Genomic DNA, 24,273 nt, shown 5'->3' with positions numbered 1-24,273 from the left:
GAGATACTGGATTTTGACTTTCATGAGCTGTAAGCTCTAATCATCAAAATTAAAACAGAAAAAACTTTTGAAATGTTTTACTTTACATGTAATGAATCTAGAAAATATGAACTTTGTTGAAACTTTTGGACTTTTTCATGATATTCACATTTTTTGAGATGCACTTGTGTGTGTGTGTAACTATAAATATATTAGTAAATAATCATAATAATAATGTAATTGTTTTAAATAATTTTAACTTGTAATATTACCTTATTTTAACCAAATATAAATTAATATTAAAAAGTTCAATTAAAAATGGTCAAGTCAATATGTTGTTTAGGTAATTATAACAAATTAAAAATAGTAATAATAATTACTATTATTATTAGTACTAATAGCAATAATAATTATTATTATTATAAGTGATTTTAAATGTATAATATTCATTAACTTCACAATCAAGTATTCCAGAGAGCTGTGTAATTTAGCTTCAATGAAAATCACCGGCCTGTAGCAGGTCATTCTGGATCACATTAAATCATAAATAAGTATAATTTTGGATTTCCTGCTCAGCTGTCGACACGTTTTCTGTTGCACTTTTGGGTGAGGAGGGTCACCTCTCACAGTTTTGTAGTCTCATCCAATAAGAAAGTATTGTTATTGGGTTGGTCGCTCACAGCTGTTAGGCAGGGTAGTGTGTGTGTGTGTTGTCTGGTCACTCAGTGTGTGTGTTCCTCAGGATGTCCGTGTGTATAATGAGGAGGCGGAGTTGGAGGGCAGGGACCCACAGCAGGACTACATGCTGTATAAGGACACGTGTGCCGCTTTGGCCAAACTGATGGCAGAAATACAGGAGCTGAAATCTGGTGGCGCCAAAGTCGGAGTGAGTTTCACATTTGCCATGCGTCAAAAAATGGAAGTGAATGAATGAAGCTGACATTGCTTTATGCATCCTAGAGTGTAGAGATCGAGGAGAGACGCAGACAGTGCAGCGTTCATTTCATCACCCTGAAGAAACTCAACCGCCTGGCGCACATGCGACTGAAGAAAGGCAGAGATCAGACACATGAGGTAAACACACAAATTCTGAATGGAACACTAGTGTACTTCATACTCCACTATGCATGCTTTTTAAAATACTACATAAAGCAAAATGCAACAATTAACATTTAATGCAGTAGTATGCTACATAGTTCTCGCATTTTTCTTATCATGCTTGGCTTTAAAAATATTTCTTCTGCTAGAATTCTAGAAATTCTACATTTATTTATTCATTTAGTTTATTAGAAAATCATGTTATACTGCATGTTTAAATTAGTTTTAGTAGTTTTACACTTGTCACTTTTATTAGATATTTAAATATATTTTATATATTTTTTTTCTTTCAATTAGTTGTTGTAATTTTAATACTTTAACTTATTTCAGTTATTTGCCAAAGGATCATCGCTGATTTTCTCTTAATTTTTTATTTTATTTTACGTTTTTCATATACAATTACATTTATTTCAGCTTTATTTCAGCTAACAATTAAGTTAAAACAATTTTAGTTTTACTAGTTAACTAACAATAATCCTCTGTCCGAAGGCGAAGCAGCGAGTGGATGTTCTTCATTTGCAGCTGCAGAATCTGTTGTATGAGGTCATGCACCTGCAGAAAGAGATCAGCAAATGTCTCGAGTTCAAGTGAGTTTTACAGTGCATTTCCAAGCCTTGAAATGTCATGGAAATGGACGTTTCTAGAGTGAATAATTGTGACCCTTGACCACAAAACCAGTCTGAAGTCGCTGGGGTACATTTGTAGTAATAGCCAAAAATACATTGCATGGGTCATGGGCCAAAATTCATTGATATTAAGTAAAGATCATGTTCCATTAAGATATTATGTAAATTTCCTACTGTAAATATATCAAAACTGAATTTTTGATTTGTAAGATGCATTGCTAAGGACTTTATTTGGTCATCTTTAAAGGTGATTTTTCTCAATATTTCGATTTTTTTTTACACTCTCAGATTCAAAATTTTCAAATAGTTGTATCTCAGCCAAATATTGTTTGATCCTAACAAATCATACATCAATGGAAAGCTTATTTATTCAGCTTTCAGGTTGTATAAATCTAAAAATTTACCCTTATGACTGGTTTTGTGGTCCAGGGTCACAAATATTTTTCTAATCAGGCTCAGCTCTAAAAAATATTTTATATTTGGGCAGTATGTAATTATTTATTAATTAATGCATTCAATCATTTATTGGAATAAAACAAATACAATAAAAATTAATTAATTTATCCATCCATTCATTAATTTATTTTTGTTTTAATTAAAAAACAAAGCAAAAAAACTTTAAGATATTTAATCTGCTAGAATACTATTGGATTATTATTGTTCTTTGTCTCAGGTCTCAGCATGAGGAGATCGAGTTGGTCAGTGAAGAGGAGTTTTTTCAGGAGGCTCCGGCCGAGATTTCACGCCCTCACGTCACTCGCGATGACCACCACCAGCTCACGCTCGCCCGCCTGGACTGGGAACTGGAGCAGAGGAAGAGGTAACACCCGACCCTCCATAAACCTCTAATACCTCTAAATCCTGACCAATTGATAAGATGATGTTGTCCCATGATGCAGGTTGGCGGAGCAGTATAAGATGTCTCTGGCTAGAAAGGAGAAGATCCAGAAAGCCATTGAGCAGAAGAGAGAATATCTCAGCAGCCTTCAACCTGGACTGCAAAACATCATGCAGGTGAAACCCTAGATTGGCATATATACAAATGTAAAAAGTTTGGAATATTTAAGATTTTTTTATGTTTTTGAAAGTCTAATGCTCACCAAGGCTGCATTTATTTGAATAAAAATACTGTAAAAACAGTCATATTTTTAAACATTACTGCTGTTTAAAATAACTGTTTTCTATTTGAATATACTTTAAAATATAATTTATTCCTGAGATCAAATCTGTATTTTCAGCATCATTACTCCAGTCTTCAGTGTCACATGATCCTTCAGAAATCATTCTAATATGCTGATTTGCTGCTCAAGAAATATATCTTATTCATTTTGAAAATAGTTGTGCTGCTTAATATTTTTGTGGAAGCCGTGATACACTACCAATTAAAAGTTTGGAGAACGTAACATTTAAAAAAAAAAAAAGAAATTAATATTTTTATTCAGCAAGGATGCATTAAATTGATCAAAAGTGGCAGTAAAGACATTTTATATTGTTACAAAATAGCTCTTTTGAACTTTCTATTTCTATTTATGAATCCTGAAAGAATGTATCACAGTTTAGAAAAAATATTGAGCAGCAAAAACCATTTTCTACATTGTTTATAATCAAAAATGTTTCTTGAGCAGCAAATCAGTATATCAGAATGATTTCTCAAGGATCATGTGACACTGAAGACTGGAGTAATGATGCTGAAAATACAGCTTTGATCACAGAAATAAATTACATTTTAATATATATTCCTAATAAAAACCAATTATTTTAATTTGTAATAATATTTTACAATATTACTGTTTTTACTGTATTTAAAAAAAAAAATAATGCAGACTTGGTGAGCAAAAAGTATTTATTTCATAAACATTAAAAAAAAATTGACCTGTAGTGTGAGTCAAATTTCACAGACCAGTTGGACAGGAAGAGACTGACTGACGGATTTTTCTCTCTCTTTCTCATAGGCGTCTCTCCCAGTGCAGGAGTATCTGTCGATGCCGTTCGAGCAAATGCAGAAGCAGGCAGAGGTCGCCCGTCACCTGCCGCCCCCTCTGTACGTGCTGTTGGTCCAGGCGGCTGCGTACGGACAGGCTTGTGGTAAGACATTTACATTTATTCATTTAGCTGACGCTTTTATCCAAAGCGACTTACAATTGCTATATATGTCAGAGGTCGCACGCCTCTGGAGCAACTAGGGGTTAAGTGTCTTGCTCAGGGACACATTGGTTTCTCACAGTGGATTCGAACCCGGGTCTCTCACACCAAAGGCGTGTCTTATCCACTGCGCCATCACCCCGACTCATATCTTCATTCTCAGCGCCGACCCTGCGTTTCTGATGAATCCTGGTTTATGAGATCATGCAATTATGCGTTTCAGACAAAACCCTGTGTGTGAACATCAGTGGGGACGTGGATGAGGCCAAAGCTCTCTCCAGACCGCCAGAGGACTCGCAAGGTACCTCTGTGTGTCTGCTTTATGAGTTGGAGGTGTGTGTGATCAGTGGGGTCTTATATTTCATGTGTTTTTGTCTCAGATGATGAAAGTGATTCAGACGCTGAAGAAGAGCAACAGAACACGGTCAGACATCTTCTCCAGTTCATTATCTTGTAGTTTGTGTGGTAATGTACTCATTTTCGAACTCTCTTTGTTCAGAAGCGCCGGCGGGCGACTGTAGGCGTTCAACTGGATGACAAGCGTAAAGAGATGCTGAGACGCCACCCTCTCTCGCTCTGCGTGGACCTAAAGTGTAAAGGTGTGTGAATAAATAGCTGTTTTCTATTTGAATATATATTAAAATGTAATTTATTCCTGTGATCAAAGCTGTATTTTCAGCATCATTACTCCAGTCTTCAGTGTCACATGATCCTTCAGGAATCATTCTAATATGCTGATTTGCTGTTTAATTAGCTACTTCTTCTTAAAGGGATCGTTCACCCAAAAATGAAAATCCTGTCATTAATTATAATCCATGTGACATCAGTGGTTCAACCGTAATTCAACAATTCGTGGACATGTTGTTTACGGTGTTTACGCTTTGATCTGAATAGGGTTGGGTATCATTTGAATTTGATCATTTCTGATTCCAATTCTTATCGATTTTCAATTCCAATGTGGTAAAAAAAGTCAAACATTTAGATATCAAACACATTTATTCTGTCTCTTTTTGCAAAACATTTAATTGCTGCTGAATACTGTGATAAAATCTGGCGGCTACATAAAAACTGAACTCGAATAAGAGCTGTTTATGTGCAAAATAGAGCTGCACGATTCTGGAAAATCGTGCAGATTTTTTTTTTTTTTTTTTAATGAAGGTTGTAGTTCACGGTTTTGAAGAAAAAAAATGTAAGACAACTAAACAAAATCTCATGGAATTTATGAATGGAATGATTCAATGACTCACTCAAGATTTGTTTCATTACTGGATGAATCGGTGGTGTTGAATGAATCTCTTCAATGAATGATTCAAAGACAAATACATTTTTAAAAGCCCCTTTTGGGCACCTAGAAAAAAAAAGCACGTACAGGAATTGATAGGTGAAATTGACATTTTAATTTTACAACAAGTATCCGATTCTGGAATTGGAATTGATTTTGAAAGTAAATAACGTATCCGCGTACATACGTTGTCTCCAAAATGGCGCTTTAGGGTGACGTGGAGGTCGTTATTTTTGTTTTCTTTGCGCAAAAGTATTCTCGTAGCTTCGTAAAATTATGGTTGAACCACTGATGTCACATGGATTATTTTAACGATGTCCTTGCTACGTTTCTGAGCCTTGATCGTTAGGATCCTTGCTGTCTATAGCGGGTCAGAGAGCTCTCGGAATTCATCAAAAATATCTTAATTTGTGTTCTAAAGATGAACGAAGGTCTTACAGGTTTGGAACGACATGAGGGTGAGTAATTAATGACAGAATTTTCAGTTTTGGGTGAACTATCACTTTTAGTGTTACTGTAGTTAGTAATTGTTACAGTACTAATTGTATTATCTCTCTCCAGACGACAGCGTCCTGCATCTGTTTTTCTATTATCTTATGAATCTCAACATTCTGACTGTGAAAACCAAAGTTTCCACCACTACGGATCTGTCTGGAGCCATCAGCGGTGGGTCAGTACAGCAGCACCATAATCAAACCTACTTCAGCTTACACAGACCGCGCAGTTATTAGTTTTCTAATACCATTAACGCATCTGTCACAGAGAGCTGCTGAACTCAGAGAGTCTGCTGAACTGTCTTTACGCGTCTGATCACGGCAAAGAGACGCCCAACCCTGCCAACCGCTACCAGTTTGATAAAGTCGGGTAAGCCCAACGTCTCCAATTTATATTAGTATTAATATCATCACAGATTGAGTAATAATACTGACATAATAAGATATTATCTACATTATATTAGGTGATGGATTTAGTGCTTATATAATTTTATTTGATTTTTACTAGATTTGCATTATATAATTTTTTTTATTGAAAAATATTAAATAATTTTGTATAATATAATATAATAACTTTTTTTTTTCTTTAAAATGTATTGGTATTATATATGTTTTAATTTATACTATGAATGTCATGAAAAACCCTTTGCTTTTGATATGGTGTTAACTACTTAAAAAAAAAAAAAATGTGCATTTCTGTGCAGAATCACTACATTTGCGGATTATGTGTCAGATCTCGGACATCCGTATGTTTGGGTGCAGAAATTGGGTGGCCTGCAGTTCTCGTCTGGTGGTGCACAGGTGTGTGTTGCTTTAGAAATGTTTGAGCTACATTTTGCCTAAAAAGGTCTTAAATTGAAGCAGATTCATAAAGTTGTTGCATTAAATGTTGTATCCACTGCAAAAATCGCATATCTTCCTCAATTTTGTTTTCTAATACAAATATTTAAGCATCCTTATATCGAGATGCAGTGTTACTTGAGATGCAAAATGAAGATATGAAATCTTGTTTTCTGAGAAACTAAATAAAATTAAGTGAGTTTAAAATACCTGTCTGTGGGGTATGAAAGCTTGTTTATCTGTTGAAGGAAGTATTTTCAAACTTGGAAGTGTTACTCGTATAGATCCCTAAATATTTAAATGTAGAAGTCGTCTAAAATTTGCGTTTGTGAAACTTGCAGAAAACTTGAAAATAAGCTTTATCATTGCTATCAGTGTAAAGTGGGCAGTATTGTAATGTCATGAAGTGTGTTTGTTTCAGTCGGAGCTGAGGGGCAGCTCTCTGAGCGCCAGTCACATGGAAAGGACCATGAAGCTGTTGCGAGGAAGACTGCAGGCCCGACTGGCCCTACACAAACAGTTCAGCTCGCTGGGTATGAGACGGTCAGATGTTCACTGTTTATCTTGTTGCTTTGCAGTTACTGAGGTTTTTGAGTAATGTTTTATGTGGTTGCTGAGGAATTCTGGGTGTTTACTGGCCAAGGTCAACAATGAGGTCAACAGACCATATTTAGAAACAAGATATCCCATAGATAAATTCAGAAGATGTGTATTTAGTCAATAAATATACATTATAATTAGGGCTGTCAAAATTAACACATTAACGCAAATTAATTTTAACAGCACTAATTTTATTAACGCAGCGCACATTTTCTATTTGACCCGTGGCCTAGCCCGTAGTTGGAGAAATGGAGAACAGTGTTGCCAACTTAGTGACTTTGTTGCTAGATTCAGAGACTTTTTTTTTTTTTTTAAATGTAGTTTCTGAGACTCGCCGGTACTGCCGCACAAGCGTGAGGTCTTTCTGTCCCAGCGCACACCCCTCTCTCTCTCTCTGTCTGATCTGTTCAGCGAGCGGCGGAGAGGAGCAGCGCTTTTAGTTAAACCAGATATTATGTTGCTTCTCTAATTTTACATGCAAGTATAGCCGAACTCACAGCACAGCTATTGTATTTATCTTATGTGTAATTGATTTCATCAGACGACGGCACGATTATAAATCAGGATTTTTGTGAAGGTTAACATGTTGGACGGGAGAGCTGGTTATATAGTCTCAATGGGTTGCATTTCAGTCACTAAAAAAAGAGTAAAATATAACAATGAAAACAGTTTGAGAATTTTGTTGCATCAAATTACAGTATGTGGGCACAGAGAGGCAAACAAATCTAATAATAAATGTACAGCACGTTCAGAAGAAATGAGCTGCCCTGTCCTGCAAATAATGGAAACAGGTTTGTGTAAGTAAATTGCTCAGTGCAAAGAAAGAGAACTAGGGAACCTGGTATTTCATTTTTCATGTGTCTAATAGACATGAACAAGTTCTTTGAAAAACATCTATGACCTGAAACATGTCTAGTCTTCATGCTCTGTTGACTATGGTTTCAATAATAATAAACATACATTTGCATAAAACATCCATATTTGTCCATGATTAGAGTTTTAAAAACTTATTAATTTAAGGTACATTTAGAACAAATAAAAATGTGCGATTTAAGTTGCGATTGAGTTAACTCATGACAATATTAGACAAACAATTATTAAATATTTACACTACACAAAAATATGAGGCAGCAAAACTCTTTTAATTGATAATAATGAGAAATATTTCTAGAGCAGCAAATCTGCATATTAGAATGATTTCTGAAGGATCTGGAGGAAAACCCGGCTTTGATCACAGGAATACATTTAGAAATCAGTTCTTTTAAATTGTAATAATATTTCACAGTATTACTGTTTTACTGTATTTTTCATCAAATAAATGCAGCCTCAAAGGGACAGTTCACCCAAAAAATGACAATTCTGTCATTTACTCACCCTCAAGTAGTTCCAAACCTGTATGAATGTCTTTGTTCTGCTGAACACAAAGGAAGACATTTTGAAGAAAGTTTGTAACCAGGCTGTTTTGGGGCACCATTGACTTTAGGGTTGGGCCGATCGACGGTTGCCCCCCCCCCCCCCATGCCCCCCGCATCCCATACCGTGTTCGGAAAGAATATGCAGTGTAGCCTACTACGGGACCCCAAAAGGGAATAAATACGTGATGGGAGGAAAATATATATTTCAGTAGCCTAATTTCTCTCGCTGTTATATCATTGGGTAATTATATTGTATATAGTCTAAATTGTGGGCAACAGGGAGCCGCTATTATGCCTTGCCACTGAAACTGCTTTTTAGTTTCACTTTCACTTTTGAGATTCACGATCGCACATACTCTGTTTATACTATGGAGCGGCAGTACTTGCCACACATTTTACAAGATCAGATGTTTGTCAGTTGTGCTCGGGATCTGCAAATCATTCGCCATCGTCTCAAGCTGGTCGCACACTGGATGAGAAGCTCAGCGCCGCATCTTTACATTGTTTTGAATCATTGCTTGGCACCGCGAACAGACGCCGAATGGTGCCGCCGGTGTGCGTACGCTCATAGAAAATGTGTTTGAATTTTAAAGATGTGGCGTGACGCTGCTCTTCTCGTCCAGTGTGCTCCTTACTCTGTCTGTTTATGTGGTAAGTGAAATTTTATGTACTGTAACAGGCAACCGTTGGCAATCGTTATTTGTTTTCCATGCGGTTCTGAATACTGATTTATGCTTCGGGCACACCCTTTAACTCTACCCCCCGCCCCCCGATGTCATCGTCCATCGCGATGTTTCACTGCAGACATCGCCCGATGCCAATTTTGCCCCAGAACTGCTCTGTTTCCCACATTCTTCAGAATATCTTCTTTTGTGTTCAGCAGAACAAAGACAGGTTTGGAACTACTTGAGGGTGAGTAAATGATGACACAATTTTCATTTTTGGGTGAACTATCCCTTTAACAAATGTTATAATTGAACCATGATGCTGTTTGTTTAGTTTTTTTGCGTTAACAGTGCAGTGGGTTTGTTCTGTTCCAGAGCACAGCATCATTCCCGTCTCCAGCGAGTACCAGCATCTGTTTCCTGCTAAAGTAGTTTCCGGTCTCACGCGCTGGACCATGATGAGCTACCAGGAGTTCACTGTACGTTTCTTCCAGTCTGGAAATACTCTTTCAAATCGGGGAATGTTTAGCATCTCACACTGACATCATGGGTAAATTTGGTTTCTTAAGTGAAAATCGGTGCATCAAAGTTTGGTTCTTGTTGAACAGGAGCTGGGCTACGTGCAGCATGCGTTGAAAGCCGGTCTGGTGAGTGAGACGGATCTGTTCTTCATGGCGGTTGTGGAGAGAGGAACAGGTGGGAATTGTGCTCTTGTGTCAGACTCTTCACTGTCAACATGTTCGGTTTGCATTTCAGCTTATTGTGGCCTAAAATCACGCACTTAAACTGGAAGAGAGACCATCTGACTGATATGTAAAGTGGCCATCCGCAGTGATTATGTGATGTTTAGAGTGGCGGGTGAATCTGAAATCCATTATATCTCATTTGCTTGCTACTCTAGAATGTCAAACAAAAATTTCAGAGCAGTGTTTTTATTGTTAATTGAAATAAAATATTAATATTTGGTGGGAAAAAAATTAAAAACTTAAATTATGTTGTATTGCTTTATCATAATTATCACAAATTGTCATCATCTAAAACCATAATTTATTTACTTAAAATAAAATATAAAAATGTTACTTTATTTAAGCTATTAAAACTAAATAAACTACAAACAAAAATTATCTATATTAAAAATGAATAATAATAATAAAAATGGGAAAAACAAACCAAAAGATTAAAAGAAAATTAACGAGAATTTTATTTAAACAGAAAAAAATAAAATCTAGTTCAAAATATTAACAAAAATTATAATAATGTATCAGTGATACTGAAATAATACTGTTGTATTGGCAACTAAATGAAATAAAATAATTTGAAGTACTTAAATGACTAAAACTGAAATAAAAATGAAAGCTAAATAGAACTAACAAAAATGACAAAAACACATAACAAAATTACTAGAAACGCCAAGGGGTGGCTCTAATTTTTAATGAAACATTCAAGTCTCCAAGTCATTGACTTTTACTAAAATTGTGTGATTTACAATCCCCTGTTGTTAAAAATTGTTTAGATAAAACCCGATCAAAAAACGGGGCATTTATACCTATAAGCGCCAGCGGGTCAAATTTACCAACTATATAATGTCTGTATTTTCACGCTGCAATTTTCTTGACACTTATGTTTTAACATTGTACATTGCTAGGCAACACCTTTCACTCACTGAATTAGCGCTTATCAGTTTAATAAATAAAGACAAAATGAGTAAAAGTAGGCAATTTATGGATGCCGAAGAGGTATAAGAAGCACTAAATACCACGAGCGATGGAGAGTCTGATGGTAGTGAGATCAGTAATGCATCCTGGTCGGCTCAGCATCTGATAGCGATCAAGATATAACATTTATGTTTTAGCCTAATGTTACTCATAATTGTTCAAAATTTGGATTTAATTTTTGTTTTGCCATTTCTATCGTTTATTGTTCGCTCCTGTGGTGCTATTTAGTCTGCCCATTTCCTGAAGAAAAAAAAATCAGATCTATGATGTAACTGTTAATGAATAAAACCTTTTTTTTTTTTTTACATTACCCGAAGTTTATTGGTGGTGTTGCAAAATTATATTGTATAAACATTACTATTTCAGAGATTCAATGACATGAACATCATAAACCCCATCATAAATACCACAGTCATGGAAATATCTGATGACATAATTGTGTCTCTGGTTGTCTCTCAGCTCGTCTGTTGGCCGCTGTGGTGGTGAACCCACGTTACCCTGAGGTCATGCCGCTCTTCTCTCTCTCTCTGCACTGGAAAGGAGAGTGCAGCGGGCGCACTGATGATAACCTGCGGGTAAGAGCCTCACCGCTGCTCAGGTCTTCAGTGTGAAATTGTTTTCTAAATGATGTGGTTATCATGTGATCAGGCGATGGAGAGCGAGGTGAACGTGTGCCGATCCGAGCTGCAGGGGCCACGTCCGGGTCTCCAGCTCCTGACCAATCAAATCCAGCGCTTGTGCGTGTGTCTGGATGTGTATCTGGAGACGGAGAGTCAAGTGTGTGATGGGTCTGAGGGACCCAAGGAGTTTCCCAGAGAGAAGATGTGCTTGCGTACTGCCAGGTAACACACTAGACCTGCTGCAAATACACCGAGGAGCGAATCAAAGTGATTGTTTGCTGGAAGTTAACAATACAACCCATTTTATTTCTCTAATGTAGTGTATTTTTGAGTGAAACTTGCATGTAAATTATATAATTTGTAACAAAATACAAGCATTTTTCCCAATCATATGATATGCATTGATAAATTGTGCACATTAATCAATGCTTGTTTTTAGAAATAAGTTTTAAATTTGTATTTAACCCAGAATATTAATGTCTTCAAGAAACGGCTAAAAACACATCTCTTCCATCTTTATTAGACCCTCTATCTCTAGCAGTGCTCTATTCATTTTCTAACTGCTTGTTTTCTTTAAAAAAGGCCTCTAACACTAGCTTTCTCTGTTTTTTTTCTATTCTATCTACTTGTTTTCTTTATAGGCTAACTGAGACTTGTCACAGCACTTGCTCTTTTGTTGATTTTGATTGCTTCCATTGTCCTCATTTGTAAGTCGCTTTGGAAAAAATGTCTGTTAAGTGTAAATGAATGGTGAATAATTTCCATGTTTTCTGATGGATACAAATATGTGGTGTTCATGTGAAATCTCATGTCTTTCTCTCAGGGGTCCCAGTCGTCTGAAGCCCTTCAAGTACAACCATCCTCAGGGCTTCTTCAGTCACCGCTGAATCAGGATTGCAGGACGAGCGAGGGTGTTTTAATGTTATTAGCAGGGGCTGAACGCCCTCTCTCATTTTCTTTCATCTACCTTTTATCTCTTTTTCTCCTGTGTTTCGCTCATATAATGTGAATTAGAAAATAAACACTGATTTTGATTAGAAAATCTCCCTGTCTTCCCAACTATTTGATGATTCCAACTTTTTGTGGTATTACCTGTATGTATTATTTTATTTTGTTTTACCATTTTTATTGTATTTATATTTTCGGTTATTTTACTATATAAGTATACACACATTTATACACATATAAACATACTGTACATATATGTGTGTATATACACACACACAATTTTTATATGCGTGCATTTACTTGTTTTACATGTTTAATGCATGTATTAGTACTTTTCATAGAAACAATGCGAAATTATTTGTTCAGCTTTATCGTAAATAATTTGTTAGAGACTCTTATTTTGAAATCCGCAAGGGTTCGGGGTCACGTGACAGTAAATGCACATAAGTCTGTCAAACCTGTATGTCCACATCATCTCTGCTGAAGAGCATGAACATTTATATCGCAGAGTAAGCTTATTAGACACATATCGGGTGAGTGATTGGATTTACTGCAGGGGATGAAATCGATAACTTTTAATTTTGTCCCTCTCGTGTTAAAACTGCAGCACAGGTGCATTTAATGCTGCATTTGAGACTCATATTATTAAAGATCCAGGGGATTCAGAAAAAAACCGTAACTTAACATTTTTTTCCACTGTGGTAACCCCATAGTTCAGTGTTTGTCTCAAATGATTTCTGATTATTATAATCCGTGTATGTCGCTCCTCAGACGGCAGAAGCGCTGAAATGAGAGCAGATTTGACTCTTCTGCTCGTCTGTTTGCTGCTGCCTGCAGTCAGAGGCACATTATCAAAGACCGATGCCAAAAAAGCCAATAAGATCCAGGAGGTGGAGGTGAGACTCTGCTGTGATCTGTGTGAGTGTTGTCTGCTGATATGCTAACACCTCTGAATGTGATGGTGTGTGTGTGTGTGTGAAGACGGCAGCGGCGGATCGTCCGGCGCAGGAGCGGGGTCTGGCGGTGACGGAGCCTCAGTGGCGGGACATAGTGAGAGAGGAGAAGAGGTTCTGCCCTCAGTGTGTGTCCACACGACACTTTAGAGGAGCTGTGCTGGGATACATCACACCTGTGAGTCACAGAGCATACATCTTTCTGTCTGTCTATCTATCATTTTGTCTGTCTATCTATCTATCTATCATTTTGTCTGTCTGTTGTTCTATCTATCTATCGGTCGGTCGGTCTGGTCTCTGTCTGTCGGTCGTTCTGTCTGTCTGTCGTTCTGTCTGTGTCTGTCTGTCTATCTATCTATCGTTCTGTCTGTCTGTCGTTCTTTCTATCGTTCTGTCTGTCGTTCTGTCTGTCATTCTGTCTGTCGTTCTTTCTATCTATCTATCGTTCTATCGTTCTGTCTATCTGTCTATCTATCTGACTATCTGTCTCTGTCGTTCTGTCTGTCTATCTATCTATCGTTCTGTCTGTCGGTCGTTCTGTCTGTCTGTCGTTCTGTCTGTGTCTGTCTGTCTATCTATCTATCGTTCTGTCTGTCTGTCGTTCTGTCTGTGTCTGTCTGTCTATCTATCTATCGTTCTGTCTGTCTGTCGTTCTTTCTATCGTTCTGTCTGTCGTTCTGTCTGTCATTCTGTCTGTCGTTCTTTCTATCGTTCTGTCTGTCGTTCTGTCTGTCATTCTGTCTGTCGTTCTTTCTATCTATCTATCGTTCTGTCTGTCGTTCTATCGTTCTGTCTATCTGTCTATCTATCTGACTATCTGTCTCTGTCGTTCTGTCTGTCTGTCTATCTATCTATCGTTCTATCTGTCTGTCGTTCTATCTATCTATCGTTCTATCTGTCTGTCGTTCTATATATCTGTCTATCGTTCTGTCTGTCTGTCGTTCTTTCTATCTATCTATCGTTCTGTCTGTCGTTCTTTCTATCTATCTATCTATCGTTCTGTCTATCTGTCTATCTATCTGACTATCTGTCTCTGTCGTTCTGTCTGTCTGTCGTTCTATATATGTCTATCGTTCTGTCTGTCTGTTGTTCTTTCTATCTATCTATTGTTCTATCTGTCGTTCTTTCTATCTATCTATCTATCTATCTATCTATCTATCTATCTATCTATCTATCTATCTATCTATCTATCTATCTATCTATCTATCTATCGTTCTGTCTGTCGTTCTATCATTCTGTCTATCTGTCTCTGTCGTTCTGTCTGTCTATCTATCTATCTATCTATCTATCTATCTATCTATCTATCTATCTATCTATGTCTGTCTTTCGTTCTATCTATCTGTCTGTCTGTCTGTCGTTCTATATATCTGTCTATTGTTCTGTCGTTCTATCTATCATTCTATCGGTCTGTCTATCTGTCTATCGTTTGTTCTAGCGTTCTAACGTTCTATCTATTGTTCTATCATTCTATCTATCGTTCTATTTATCTGTTGTTCTAACATCTATTGTATCTATCTCTTCATCCATTCATGCATCTTTCCGTTTGATCTTTCAGTGGAACTCTCATGGATATGACATTGCTAAGATGTTTGGTCCGAAGCTGACGTCGGTGTCTCCGGTGTGGCTTCAGCTCAGACGGAGGGGACCAGAGAGCTTCCACATCACCGGTCTTCATGACCACGATCCCGGTCTGATCACTTCTCCTCCTTCGTAAGACAAAGATGCTTTATGGGGAAAAAAGGCAGATGATTTTCTTTAAGCACTAACGATGCTCATCTTTTCACAGGTTGGGTCAAAGCGGTGAGGAAGGCCAATAAAAAAAACAAAATACGTGAGTATGGATTTAATGTCGTGGAAGACATGAGGTTAATCCAGCTGAAAGCATCAGGTTCTCAGTGTGTGTTTCTCTCTCAGTTCCTCGGCTGTTGTTTGACGGATGGTCCTACCAGGACTACGCGAGCGTTCTGGACAGCGAGGATGAGATGGAGGAGTTGGGTCGAGAGACGCTGGAAGTGGCAAAGGTGCTGTGTTCACGTCATGTTGGGATAATCATTTTAATAAAATGTTTCCTGACTAGGATCCATATTCCACTTCATGGGAGTTAGAGTGCTCGGGTTTTTATTAGTTCCCAGTCAAAAGCCTGACTATAGGCCATATACTGTATTTAATCAGTGTGATTTCACTTTTGTGTAACCAAAATATGCATGTATGCTGGCTAATCTGCTCTGATGAAGTTAATTTTATTTCCTCATTGTGAGAATTGTTGACTGACTGATTTTTCTCATTAGGCTGAAGGGTTTGATGGTTACACACTGGAGTTATGGAGTCAGCTTGGAGGAAATAAGAGACAGTGAGTAAGAATGTGTGTTGGTATTGTTTAATAAAACTGTTAAAAAATGTTTTTGATAATTGAAATAAAGCCGAAATAAAAATGAATATAAAACCTAAATATCTTGGTTGGAAATGAGAAATATTGTCCTGGCAACTAACTGAAATAATTATTAAAATGAGTAACACTAAAATAAAAATAAAGTTGAAATAATGAAAATAAAATACAAAAATAAAAAAGTTTGAAATATTAATAATTACTGAAATTATATTCACACACTGTTTTCAACTGAGCCTCATCTGACCTAAAATATTTAATTAAAGTGATTTTAATTAGATTTTAAGTAAATCTTAAATGTAGTAATTTAACAACACATTTGAATTGTGATTTAGTATGCAGGTTATACACACACACACACACACACACACACAGTCATGGCCAAAAATATCGGCACCCTTGCAATTCTGTCAGAAAATGCAACACTTCTCTCAGAAAATTGTTCCAGTTGCAAATATTTTGGTATTCATGTGCTTGTTGTTTTTGTTTCACTGCAACAACACAATAAAACTGAAGAAAAGTCAAACTTGATCAAATTTCACACAGAACTAAAAAATGGACTGGACAAATTGATTTGCACCTTGTCAAAATAATTGCTTTTCAAGCATGCAATGCTCCTGTAATTTGTATTTAGACACATGTAGAAAGTAACAGGTGTGGACGATATAGAGGCGACACTGCGCCGGGAGAGTCGGGGCAGTACTGGAGACATCTTCCAACTGAACCATAGCTAGTGTTTTTAAAAAAAAAAGTCGTTAGGTTTGTGAGTATGTACCTGTTATGGGAAAAAAACCTGCCAAAAGGGTCTGAAAGTTGTTAAATATTGTGCTAAAGTCACACTCGTGTGTGTGTGTGTGTGTGTATGAGATGCGGGAGCTGATGGCAGCGGGCGGGCGGTGGATATTGTTGCAGCCCGCCACAAATAAATGAACGTATGGGAAACACTGGAGATTGTCTGTGGGAGCGTCGACAGTTCTCGAGCACACAGAACGAGCAGTGCGAAACACGTATTTTCCACTAATCGATCATGGAAGGTTTCATTATCTCGGGCGGATAAAAAAAGTGCAAGCGATAATAATAAAAACAAAAATCTGTCACGTAATATACTTGGGTGGCCCGCCCAGGTAAAGTCTATGTGTGGGATATATATATATATATATATATATATATATATATATATATATATATATATATATATATATATATATATATATATATATATATAAAAAAAAATTTTAATTAAAAAAATTACATTTTTGTGAAAACCGTGACATTACTAAAACAGATAAAATCTTCATAAAATCTAAAACAGATTATATTCTGAGTATGAATATGATAAATATTCTGATATGGCATCTGTATGACGTGTGTGTTACAGAGAGCTGGTGCACCTGGTCACACACCTGTGTGAGACTCTGAAGGCTGGGAAGTTAACCTGTGTGCTGGTCATCCCTCCTTCAGTCGCACCAGGGTAAATGAGTATATTTCTTTTTCCATCTCAGTATTTCTTATGCACTGATCCTGTTTACATGAGCACCTGTCTGTATCGTGTTCAGCTCTGGTCAGCCTGGCATGTTTGGACGCGAGGACTTTGAGAAACTGGCACCAGTGGTGGACGCGTTCAGTCTGATGACGTATGATTACTCTGGACCGGGCAGGTCAGAAACACACACACACACACACACACACACACAGAGAGACAGATTCTGATGGTAGTTTAATGGTGATTTGCTTTTCATTGATTTCTGTCAAAATCATGCAGAAACATTTTATGATGTTAAGTTTAAAATAATGAAATTTAAAATGAGACGGACATTTTGGGTGATACTGTTAAATACTGTTTTTTTTTATTTTTTTATTATATGGTTTTATATTTGGCCAACAGGTAATTTGATGACTGATATTACATGTCTGTACTGCTACTATTATAGTTTTTATTAGTATTTGGGGTGGTGTGTTATTAGTAGTATGGGGTGGTGATGGCGCAGTGGATAAGACACATGCCTTTGGTGTGAGAGACCCGGGTTCGAATCCACTGTGAGAAACCAATGTGTCCCTGAGCAAGACACTTAACCCCTAGTTGCTCCAGAGGCGTGCGACCTCTGACATATATAGCAATTGTAAGTCGCTTTGGATAAAAGCGTCAGCTAAATGAATAAATGTAAATGTAAATGTATTTGAAATTTAGTATTTTCGTTTTTCATTTTAATTTTAGTTTTTAAAAGTTTTAGTTTTTGAGGGACTACTGGGGATGCCTGTGCCGGCGGACGTAGGTTGCCGGCCTGGCGGCTGCTCTATTCCAGGGTTGGTCCGGGGGGGGCTTGGGGTTCTGGGGGCGCTCTGCCTCCCGGTTGGGGTTACGGCTGGGCCTGGGGGGCTTGGGTCCTGGTTGGTGTGCCGCCGGGAGCATGGGTTGGTGCATGCGCTTGGGCCCGGCCCTGGTGTGGGGGTCTTCGATGCATCGGTGCCTCCGCGGGGGGGATCCAATAGAGGCAGGGAAAACGGGCCTAACCTGGGTGTCTTATTGTCTTATGTAGTCTGGGAGTTGAATGAGTGATGGGGTGGGGTAGTTTTTCCTCTGCTGTGGGGTCTGGTGGGCCGCCCCGGGCTGCCATGGGCCCTGGTCTGGATGGGCCTGGGCCCCCCGCCCTGGGCAGATTTGGGGTAACGGGGGTGCCTATGGGGGTCAGCGGGGGAGCTGGCTCCGAAGGGGGGGGTATTTTGCCCCCTCTGATGCTTTCCTCCCCATCCCTAAGGCTTCACTTCTCCCGCTCCATCACACCAACACATAGGTAGGGTTTTGAGGTGCGGGTGTGTCGCTGGGATGCGGGGGAGGTGGTACTCCTCTGTCTCCTCGTGGCCACCTGCATCTCAATCACACTTTACAGCTTAGACATTCTCATTACTTACTGTCACATGACACATACATATAGGGCCTTGGGGGTGGGCACACTGAATGGCATCCGGAGGGCGGTCTGTTCATTCAGCCTTCCCTCTGGTGCCAGTGCCCACTTCTCAATTTTAAGTTGCACATAGACATTGAGGGCTCTAGGGAGGGGACGAGCTGACACAAGCTTGTGGAGGGTGCCCCTCCCCTGTTTTAAAGCACCCCTGTTTTAAAGCACCTTAGAACAACACACACCAACACTACATTTGAGCGGGTGAGGTGAAGCATGGGGTCTCTTTTTTTTTTTTTTTTTTATCTCACACCCCTGTTCTCTGTTCTCTGTCCGGGGCCGGGGGCTGCGAGGATGAGCTGGCCGCCCGGTCGGGGTCTGGGCTGGTGGTCTTCTCTGCTGCTGCGGGGACCGGGGTGGTCTTCCTGTCCCCACGCCAGAGCGAAGGGGGTTCAGCTCCGGGATCGGGCGCTGATTACCCCTCTGGGGGTGGTGGTGCCTGGATCTAGGAGTATAGAGTGCATATAGGGAGTGTGAGTGTGGGTACCATGTCCATTTTTGTGTGTCTACATGTGGGGCGAGGGTGAGAATATTCGTTGCGTGCATGAGGGTGGGAACGTATGCTTGTGTATATGTGTGCTTGTTCGTCTACGTCTATGTGTCAGGTCGGGCCTTAGACTCCACCTCACTCATCATCTCAGTCGACCCCCACCCCACCACCATGCCCTGCCGGTGGAGGATGCCGCCGGTGCATTGGTGGTTTCTCGCGCCGGGGCAGGATGCTCGGGTGAGCGCTGGCCCACTCTCGGCGGTCGCTTGGCGGGGCCTGGCCCTACTGGCCTTGCTGGGCCCCGGTTGGGGGGTGGGGGGCCCTTGGATCTCCGGGCCCAGGGCTCGGTCTGCCCTGGTGTGGTCGGCTGCCGGCGGAGCCTGCGGGCTTGCCGCCACGGCACCCTGGGGTGTCTACACTGTGGCTGTCGGATGTCCCACCTTCGGGCTCTCCTCTGCCCTTTTCTGGGTGGGGGCCGCAGTTGTCCCTGCGGTGGTTCCCCTGGGGGTCCCGTGCCCTGGGGGGCCTCCGGATGTTTGGGGCCTGGGTCTCTTCCATGCCTGCTTCATGCCTTGCGGGATGGGGCTGTTGTTCCCCACACACACACATTTACATGGAGGAACCTTATGAACACAAGCGCGCTCACACACACAGGTGTACACTCAAGCATTCACATTGGTGTAAAAACGGGTGCTCACAGACACACATTGTTCTGATCTGCTGTTGCTTCAAAACTTATTTTGTAATATTAGTTATGCGTGTTGCTCAATAACATTTAACATTTAGAATTTATTGTGATTCATACAGATGTTGGTTGTTGCTGCAGTTTCTCTGATGTTGTGTCTTCTGTTGTGTCTTCTGTTGTTTTCTCTTTTTGTCAGCAGGTATCGAAGCAAATTGTCTGTTTTTTTTTTTTGTTTTGTTTTTTCCTCTCTCTCTCTATCCCCCATTCTCTTTTTTTTCCTCTCTCTCTCTCCCCCTTCTCTGTTGACTTTATCCACAATTTTTTTTTTTTTTTTTTTTTTATTATTATTTTTATTATTATCATTATAATTATAATTATTATTTTTTTATTATTATTATTATTATTATTTTTATTTTTTTTTTCTCTCTCTTGTTTTCTCTGTCCCCTGGTCTTGTCGGTCATAGTATGGTTAAATAAAAGGGTATATAAAATTTAATTAATTAATTAATAAAAAAAAAATAATATAAAAAAAAAAAAAAAAAAAAAGGCTGTGAATGATGATAGCATAACTACACATACGTACTGTCATGTGTTATCTGTGTTACTGACAGGCCAATAAAAAAAAAAAAAAAAAAAAAAAAAGTTTTAGTTTTTAATAATTTTAAATGTCTATATAGGTTTTAACTTATTTCAATTTTAGTTCGTTATTTTAGTACATCATTAAACTAAGTTAAAATGAGAAATGTTGCCTAGGCAATGACATTTTTTATTTTTTTATCCAGTTAAACCTTTTAGTTTTTAACTTTGTTAAAAACTAAAAGTAAAAAATAAATAAAAGTAAAAATACAACCTGATATCAGCTTGTAATAAAGAAATAAAAATGTAACTGCAGCTTTTTATCACACAATTCAGACTTTTTCAGACTTCCATAGTTTCCAAAATGAGACGATTAGACAAACAAACAAAAAAACGATCAAATTGGCTAATATTGTTATTGTGTATCCTATTAAAAGTGTCCTTTTACAGATGTTTTATTGATCTGTCATTATATTTTAACTGGTGATTAATTTGTGAACTAATTTATTTTCCACATGTTTGTAAGCACAGAGATTTTTTTTGTAAATGTTTAACTCCCCATCGCCACCCAGTTCCCCAGAATTCAACATTGGCTACTGAAAAACCCACACAGTCTGGCCATTGTTAGTTTTTTTTTTTTTTCTTCTGAAGTTGGCTGTGATGCTGTTGTGTTTCAGGCCAGGTCCGAGCGCTCCGCTGCCCTGGGTCAGAGAGTGTGTGCTGCAGCTCGCGCCTCACAGCCAGTGGAGAGACAAGATCCTGCTGGGAATCAACATGTACGGCCTGGACTTCAGCGGCCACGGCGGAGCGGAGCCGCTACTGGGCGGGAGGTACACGCTTCGTTCATTGAAACACTCATTTATCGAAATTATTGCTGTCAGATTAAATTAACTGTGCTAATTATTTGTTTATTATTTATTTCAAAGTATAAAAAAAAAAAAAAAAAAATATATATATATATACACACACACACACACACACACACACACACACACACACACACATTTTGCAAGTTCTCTTACTTAGAAATCATGGAGGGGTCTACAATTTCCACTGTGAGAGACAGAATCTAAAAATAAAAATCCGGAAATCACATTGTATGATTTTTTTAACAATTTATTTGTGAATTACTGTGTCAAATAAGTATTTGATCACTTGAGTCAAAAATGTTTAATATTTGGTACAGAAGCCTTTGTTAACAATTACAGAGGTCAAACGGTTCCTGTAGTTCTTGACCAGGTTTGCACACACTGCAGGAGGGATTTTGGCCCACTCCTCCATACAGGTCTTCTCTAGATCTGTCAGGTTTCGGGGCAGTTGCTGAGCAACACGGAGTTTCAGCTCCCTCCAAAGATTTTCTATTGGATTTAGGTCTGGAGACTGGCTAGGCCACTCCAGAACCTTGATATGCTTCTTATGGAGCCACTCCTTGGTTTTCCTGGCTGTGTGCTTTGGGTCATTGTCATGTTGGAAGACCCAGCCATGACCCATCTTTAATGCTCTGACTGAGGGAAGGAGGTTTTTGCCCAATATGTCACAATACATGGCCCCGTTCATCCTCTCCTTAATACAGTGCAGTTGTCCTGTCCCCTGTGCAGAAAAACACCCCCAGAGCATGATGCTTCCAGCCCCATGCTTCACTGTAGGTATGGTATTATTGGGATGATACTCATCATTCTTCTTCCTCCAAACACGGCGAATGGAGTTAAGACCAAAAAGTTCTACTTTGGTCTCATCTGACCACAGGACTTTCTCCCATGACTCCTCTGGATCATCCAGATGGTCCCTGGCAAACGTCAGACGGGCCTGGACATGGGCTGACTTAAGCAGGGGAACCTTCCGTGCGATGCAAGATTTTAAACCATGACGTCTTCGTGTATTACTGATAGTAGCCTTGGAAACGATGGTCCCAGCTCTCTTCACGGCATTGACCAGCTCCTCCCGTGTAGTTCTGCGCTGATTCTTCACCATTCTTAGCATCATTGATACCCCATGAGGAGAGATCTTCCGTGGGGCCCCAGTCCGAGGGACATTGACAGTCATCATTAGCCTCTTCCATTTTCTGACAATTGCTCCAACAGTTGTTCTTTTTTCACCAAGCTGCTTGGCAATTGCCCCGTAGCCCTTTCCAGCTTTGTGAAGGTCTACAATTTTGTCTCTTGTGTCTTTTGACAGCTCTTTGCTTTTGCCCATTTGGCTACGTCCACACGAAGACGGGTTTCTCCGTATCCGATCTTTTTTTTTTGCCTCAAATTCCGTAAACACGGAGTCGTCTCAGGAAATATCTGCGTCCACACGGAATCCCTGAAAACGATGTAGTACACATGCCAGACCAATATGTGGCGCTGTAATTCTGCCACAGAGATACACATAAAAACAGAGAAGACGACTTGGGCCATATGCCGCGTAAACCTTGCGCGCTGAATATAAACTAACACACAAAGCAGAAGATTTTGCTTTAATAAAACTAATGAGCTCAGTAGGTTCTGCAGCACGAACACAGGCACGTAGTCTGACGTTGTTGTTGTTGTTGTCGCTGTTATGTGACGCAGCGGTGTCTGATTAGGGGCGAGACGTGGGCTGATGACGTCATCGTTTAAGAAAATATACGGATTCGCCGTCCACACGAAAACATGAAAGCCGGTGTTTTCAAATTTATCACAGGGTGATCAAATACTTATTGACCTCACTGTATGTGTGTATATATATGTATATATATATTTTATTATTTTTATTTTTTTTATAAAATATAAACGATTGTTATATAGCTATATTTATATCAAAATATTTAAATCAAATTTGATACCAAAAACAAACAAAAGTGATATTTTTTTCTAGTAAAATTTGAATTAAGCTTGTATATTTAATAAGTTCAACTAAATCTGATCCAGCTAAATTGCCTATATATTGTTTTTATATTTACAAAAGTTTAACTTAAATACATAGTATATAGATTGTGTAGTTTATAGTTGTGGTGATATTTTCTACATTGTCCTGCATACTCGTATTCTGACCAGAAAACCTCATAAAAGAGAATTAAACATTGATGTAATATAAATTTTAATTTTAATGTAACTACCAAGTTGTCTCAAAAGATATTGCTTTTGGAAACCCCAGTTTAACTGCTGTTAAATGTACATGTTTATATTTTAAAGTTTTATTAGTTTTTTCATTTTTTTTGTTATTAAATATACAAGTTTAATTTTTAAAAATGTAGTTCTAGAGTTTTGAAGTGTCCGTGACTTCCAGAACCATATTTAATCTTCGTCTTCATTTAGGTATGTTGAACTGCTGAAGGAAGTGAAACCCAAACTGCAGTGGGACGAAAATACTGGAGAACATTTCTTCAGTTATAAAAGGTTAAACACACACATCTTACACAAAGTTTGTAATTTTATGAACAAAATTAGCTTGCATTAAAAACAAACTTTAATAAGATTGTTTCTTGTGTTTCAGGAGTAATGGAGTGAGGCATGTTGTTTACTTCCCCACTTTAAAGGTAACTTTCTGATATAAAATATTAAAGGGGCTTATGGGTATTATGCAGATATGGGACTTGCTCTTTCTCCTCTAGTTTCTCCAGCTTCGTATCGCCTTGGCAGCTGAACTGGGAACAGGAATTTCCATGTGGGAATTAGGACAAGGACTGGACTATTTCTACGATCTTTTGTGACCCATTTGACTGTGACCTGACCTACGTCTGTCTGATTTGCTTCCAAATAAAGTGCAATTAAATAAAGCACTTCAGATATTTATAACAATACTGTTGTTGAGCATGCCAATAAAATTATTTTTAATTACA

General features: G+C 38.6%; 2 protein-coding genes across 12 annotated transcripts in view; both read left to right on the top strand.

The window, feature by feature from the left end:
• thoc5 (THO complex 5) overlaps positions 1–13,088 on the top strand; it is a 21,865-nt gene extending 8,777 nt beyond the window's left edge. For 8 of the 9 annotated variants that reach the window (XM_079412576.1, XM_079412575.1, XM_079412571.1 and 5 more), the window contains 18 exons: positions 722–865; positions 940–1,053; positions 1,567–1,664; positions 2,377–2,523; positions 2,603–2,717; positions 3,656–3,788; positions 4,069–4,146; positions 4,226–4,269; positions 4,345–4,444; positions 5,689–5,797; positions 5,890–5,991; positions 6,326–6,422; positions 6,883–6,994; positions 9,517–9,620; positions 9,750–9,837; positions 11,316–11,431; positions 11,505–11,698; positions 12,300–12,644. In XM_079412576.1, coding sequence (XP_079268702.1) covers positions 722–865; positions 940–1,053; positions 1,567–1,664; positions 2,377–2,523; positions 2,603–2,717; positions 3,656–3,788; positions 4,069–4,146; positions 4,226–4,269; positions 4,345–4,444; positions 5,689–5,797; positions 5,890–5,991; positions 6,326–6,422; positions 6,883–6,994; positions 9,517–9,620; positions 9,750–9,837; positions 11,316–11,431; positions 11,505–11,698; positions 12,300–12,363 — 1,959 coding nt within the window. In that variant the 3' untranslated portion in view covers positions 12,364–12,644. Of the gene's footprint in view, positions 1–721; positions 866–939; positions 1,054–1,566; positions 1,665–2,376; positions 2,524–2,602; positions 2,718–3,655; positions 3,789–4,068; positions 4,147–4,225; positions 4,270–4,344; positions 4,445–5,688; positions 5,798–5,889; positions 5,992–6,325; positions 6,423–6,882; positions 6,995–9,516; positions 9,621–9,749; positions 9,838–11,315; positions 11,432–11,504; positions 11,699–12,299 lie in introns of all 9 variants that reach the window. The other variant, XM_079412573.1, reaches the window with a different exon arrangement.
• On the top strand, positions 12,306–24,273 carry chid1 (chitinase domain containing 1). Of its 3 annotated transcripts, none has more exons than XM_079412579.1 (13): positions 12,306–12,387; positions 13,196–13,320; positions 13,406–13,555; positions 14,933–15,065; positions 15,164–15,208; positions 15,292–15,398; positions 15,666–15,727; positions 17,142–17,234; positions 17,320–17,421; positions 21,149–21,301; positions 23,750–23,830; positions 23,928–23,970; positions 24,046–24,273. In XM_079412579.1, the coding sequence occupies exons 2-13, from the start codon at positions 13,213–13,215 to the stop codon at positions 24,142–24,144; spliced, it is 1,176 nt and encodes a 391-aa protein (XP_079268705.1). In that variant the 5' UTR covers positions 12,306–12,387; positions 13,196–13,212; the 3' UTR covers positions 24,145–24,273. The 3 variants fall into 3 exon arrangements, with proteins under 3 accessions (XP_079268705.1, XP_079268704.1, XP_079268703.1); XM_079412578.1 differs by lacking the exon at positions 12,306–12,387 and adding an exon at positions 12,844–12,933; XM_079412577.1 differs by lacking the exon at positions 12,306–12,387 and adding an exon at positions 12,844–12,957.

Source organism: Barbus barbus (genome assembly GCF_936440315.1).
Source record: "Barbus barbus genome assembly, chromosome: 48".
Classification (NCBI taxonomy): Eukaryota; Metazoa; Chordata; class Actinopteri; order Cypriniformes; family Cyprinidae; genus Barbus; species Barbus barbus.
This window is presented reverse-complemented; position numbering and strand designations above follow the sequence as displayed.

Coding starts and splice junctions, on each gene's coding strand:
- chid1 (XM_079412579.1), top strand. CDS start 13,213: ATGAGAGCAGATTTGACTCTTCTGCTCGTCTGTTTGCTGCTGCCTGCA. Junction 13,321..13,405: donor ATAAGATCCAGGAGGTGGAG/GTGAGACTCTGC, acceptor GTGTGTGTGAAG/ACGGCAGCGGCGGATCGTCC. Junction 15,066..15,163: donor TCTTCATGACCACGATCCCG/GTCTGATCACTT, acceptor ATCTTTTCACAG/GTTGGGTCAAAGCGGTGAGG.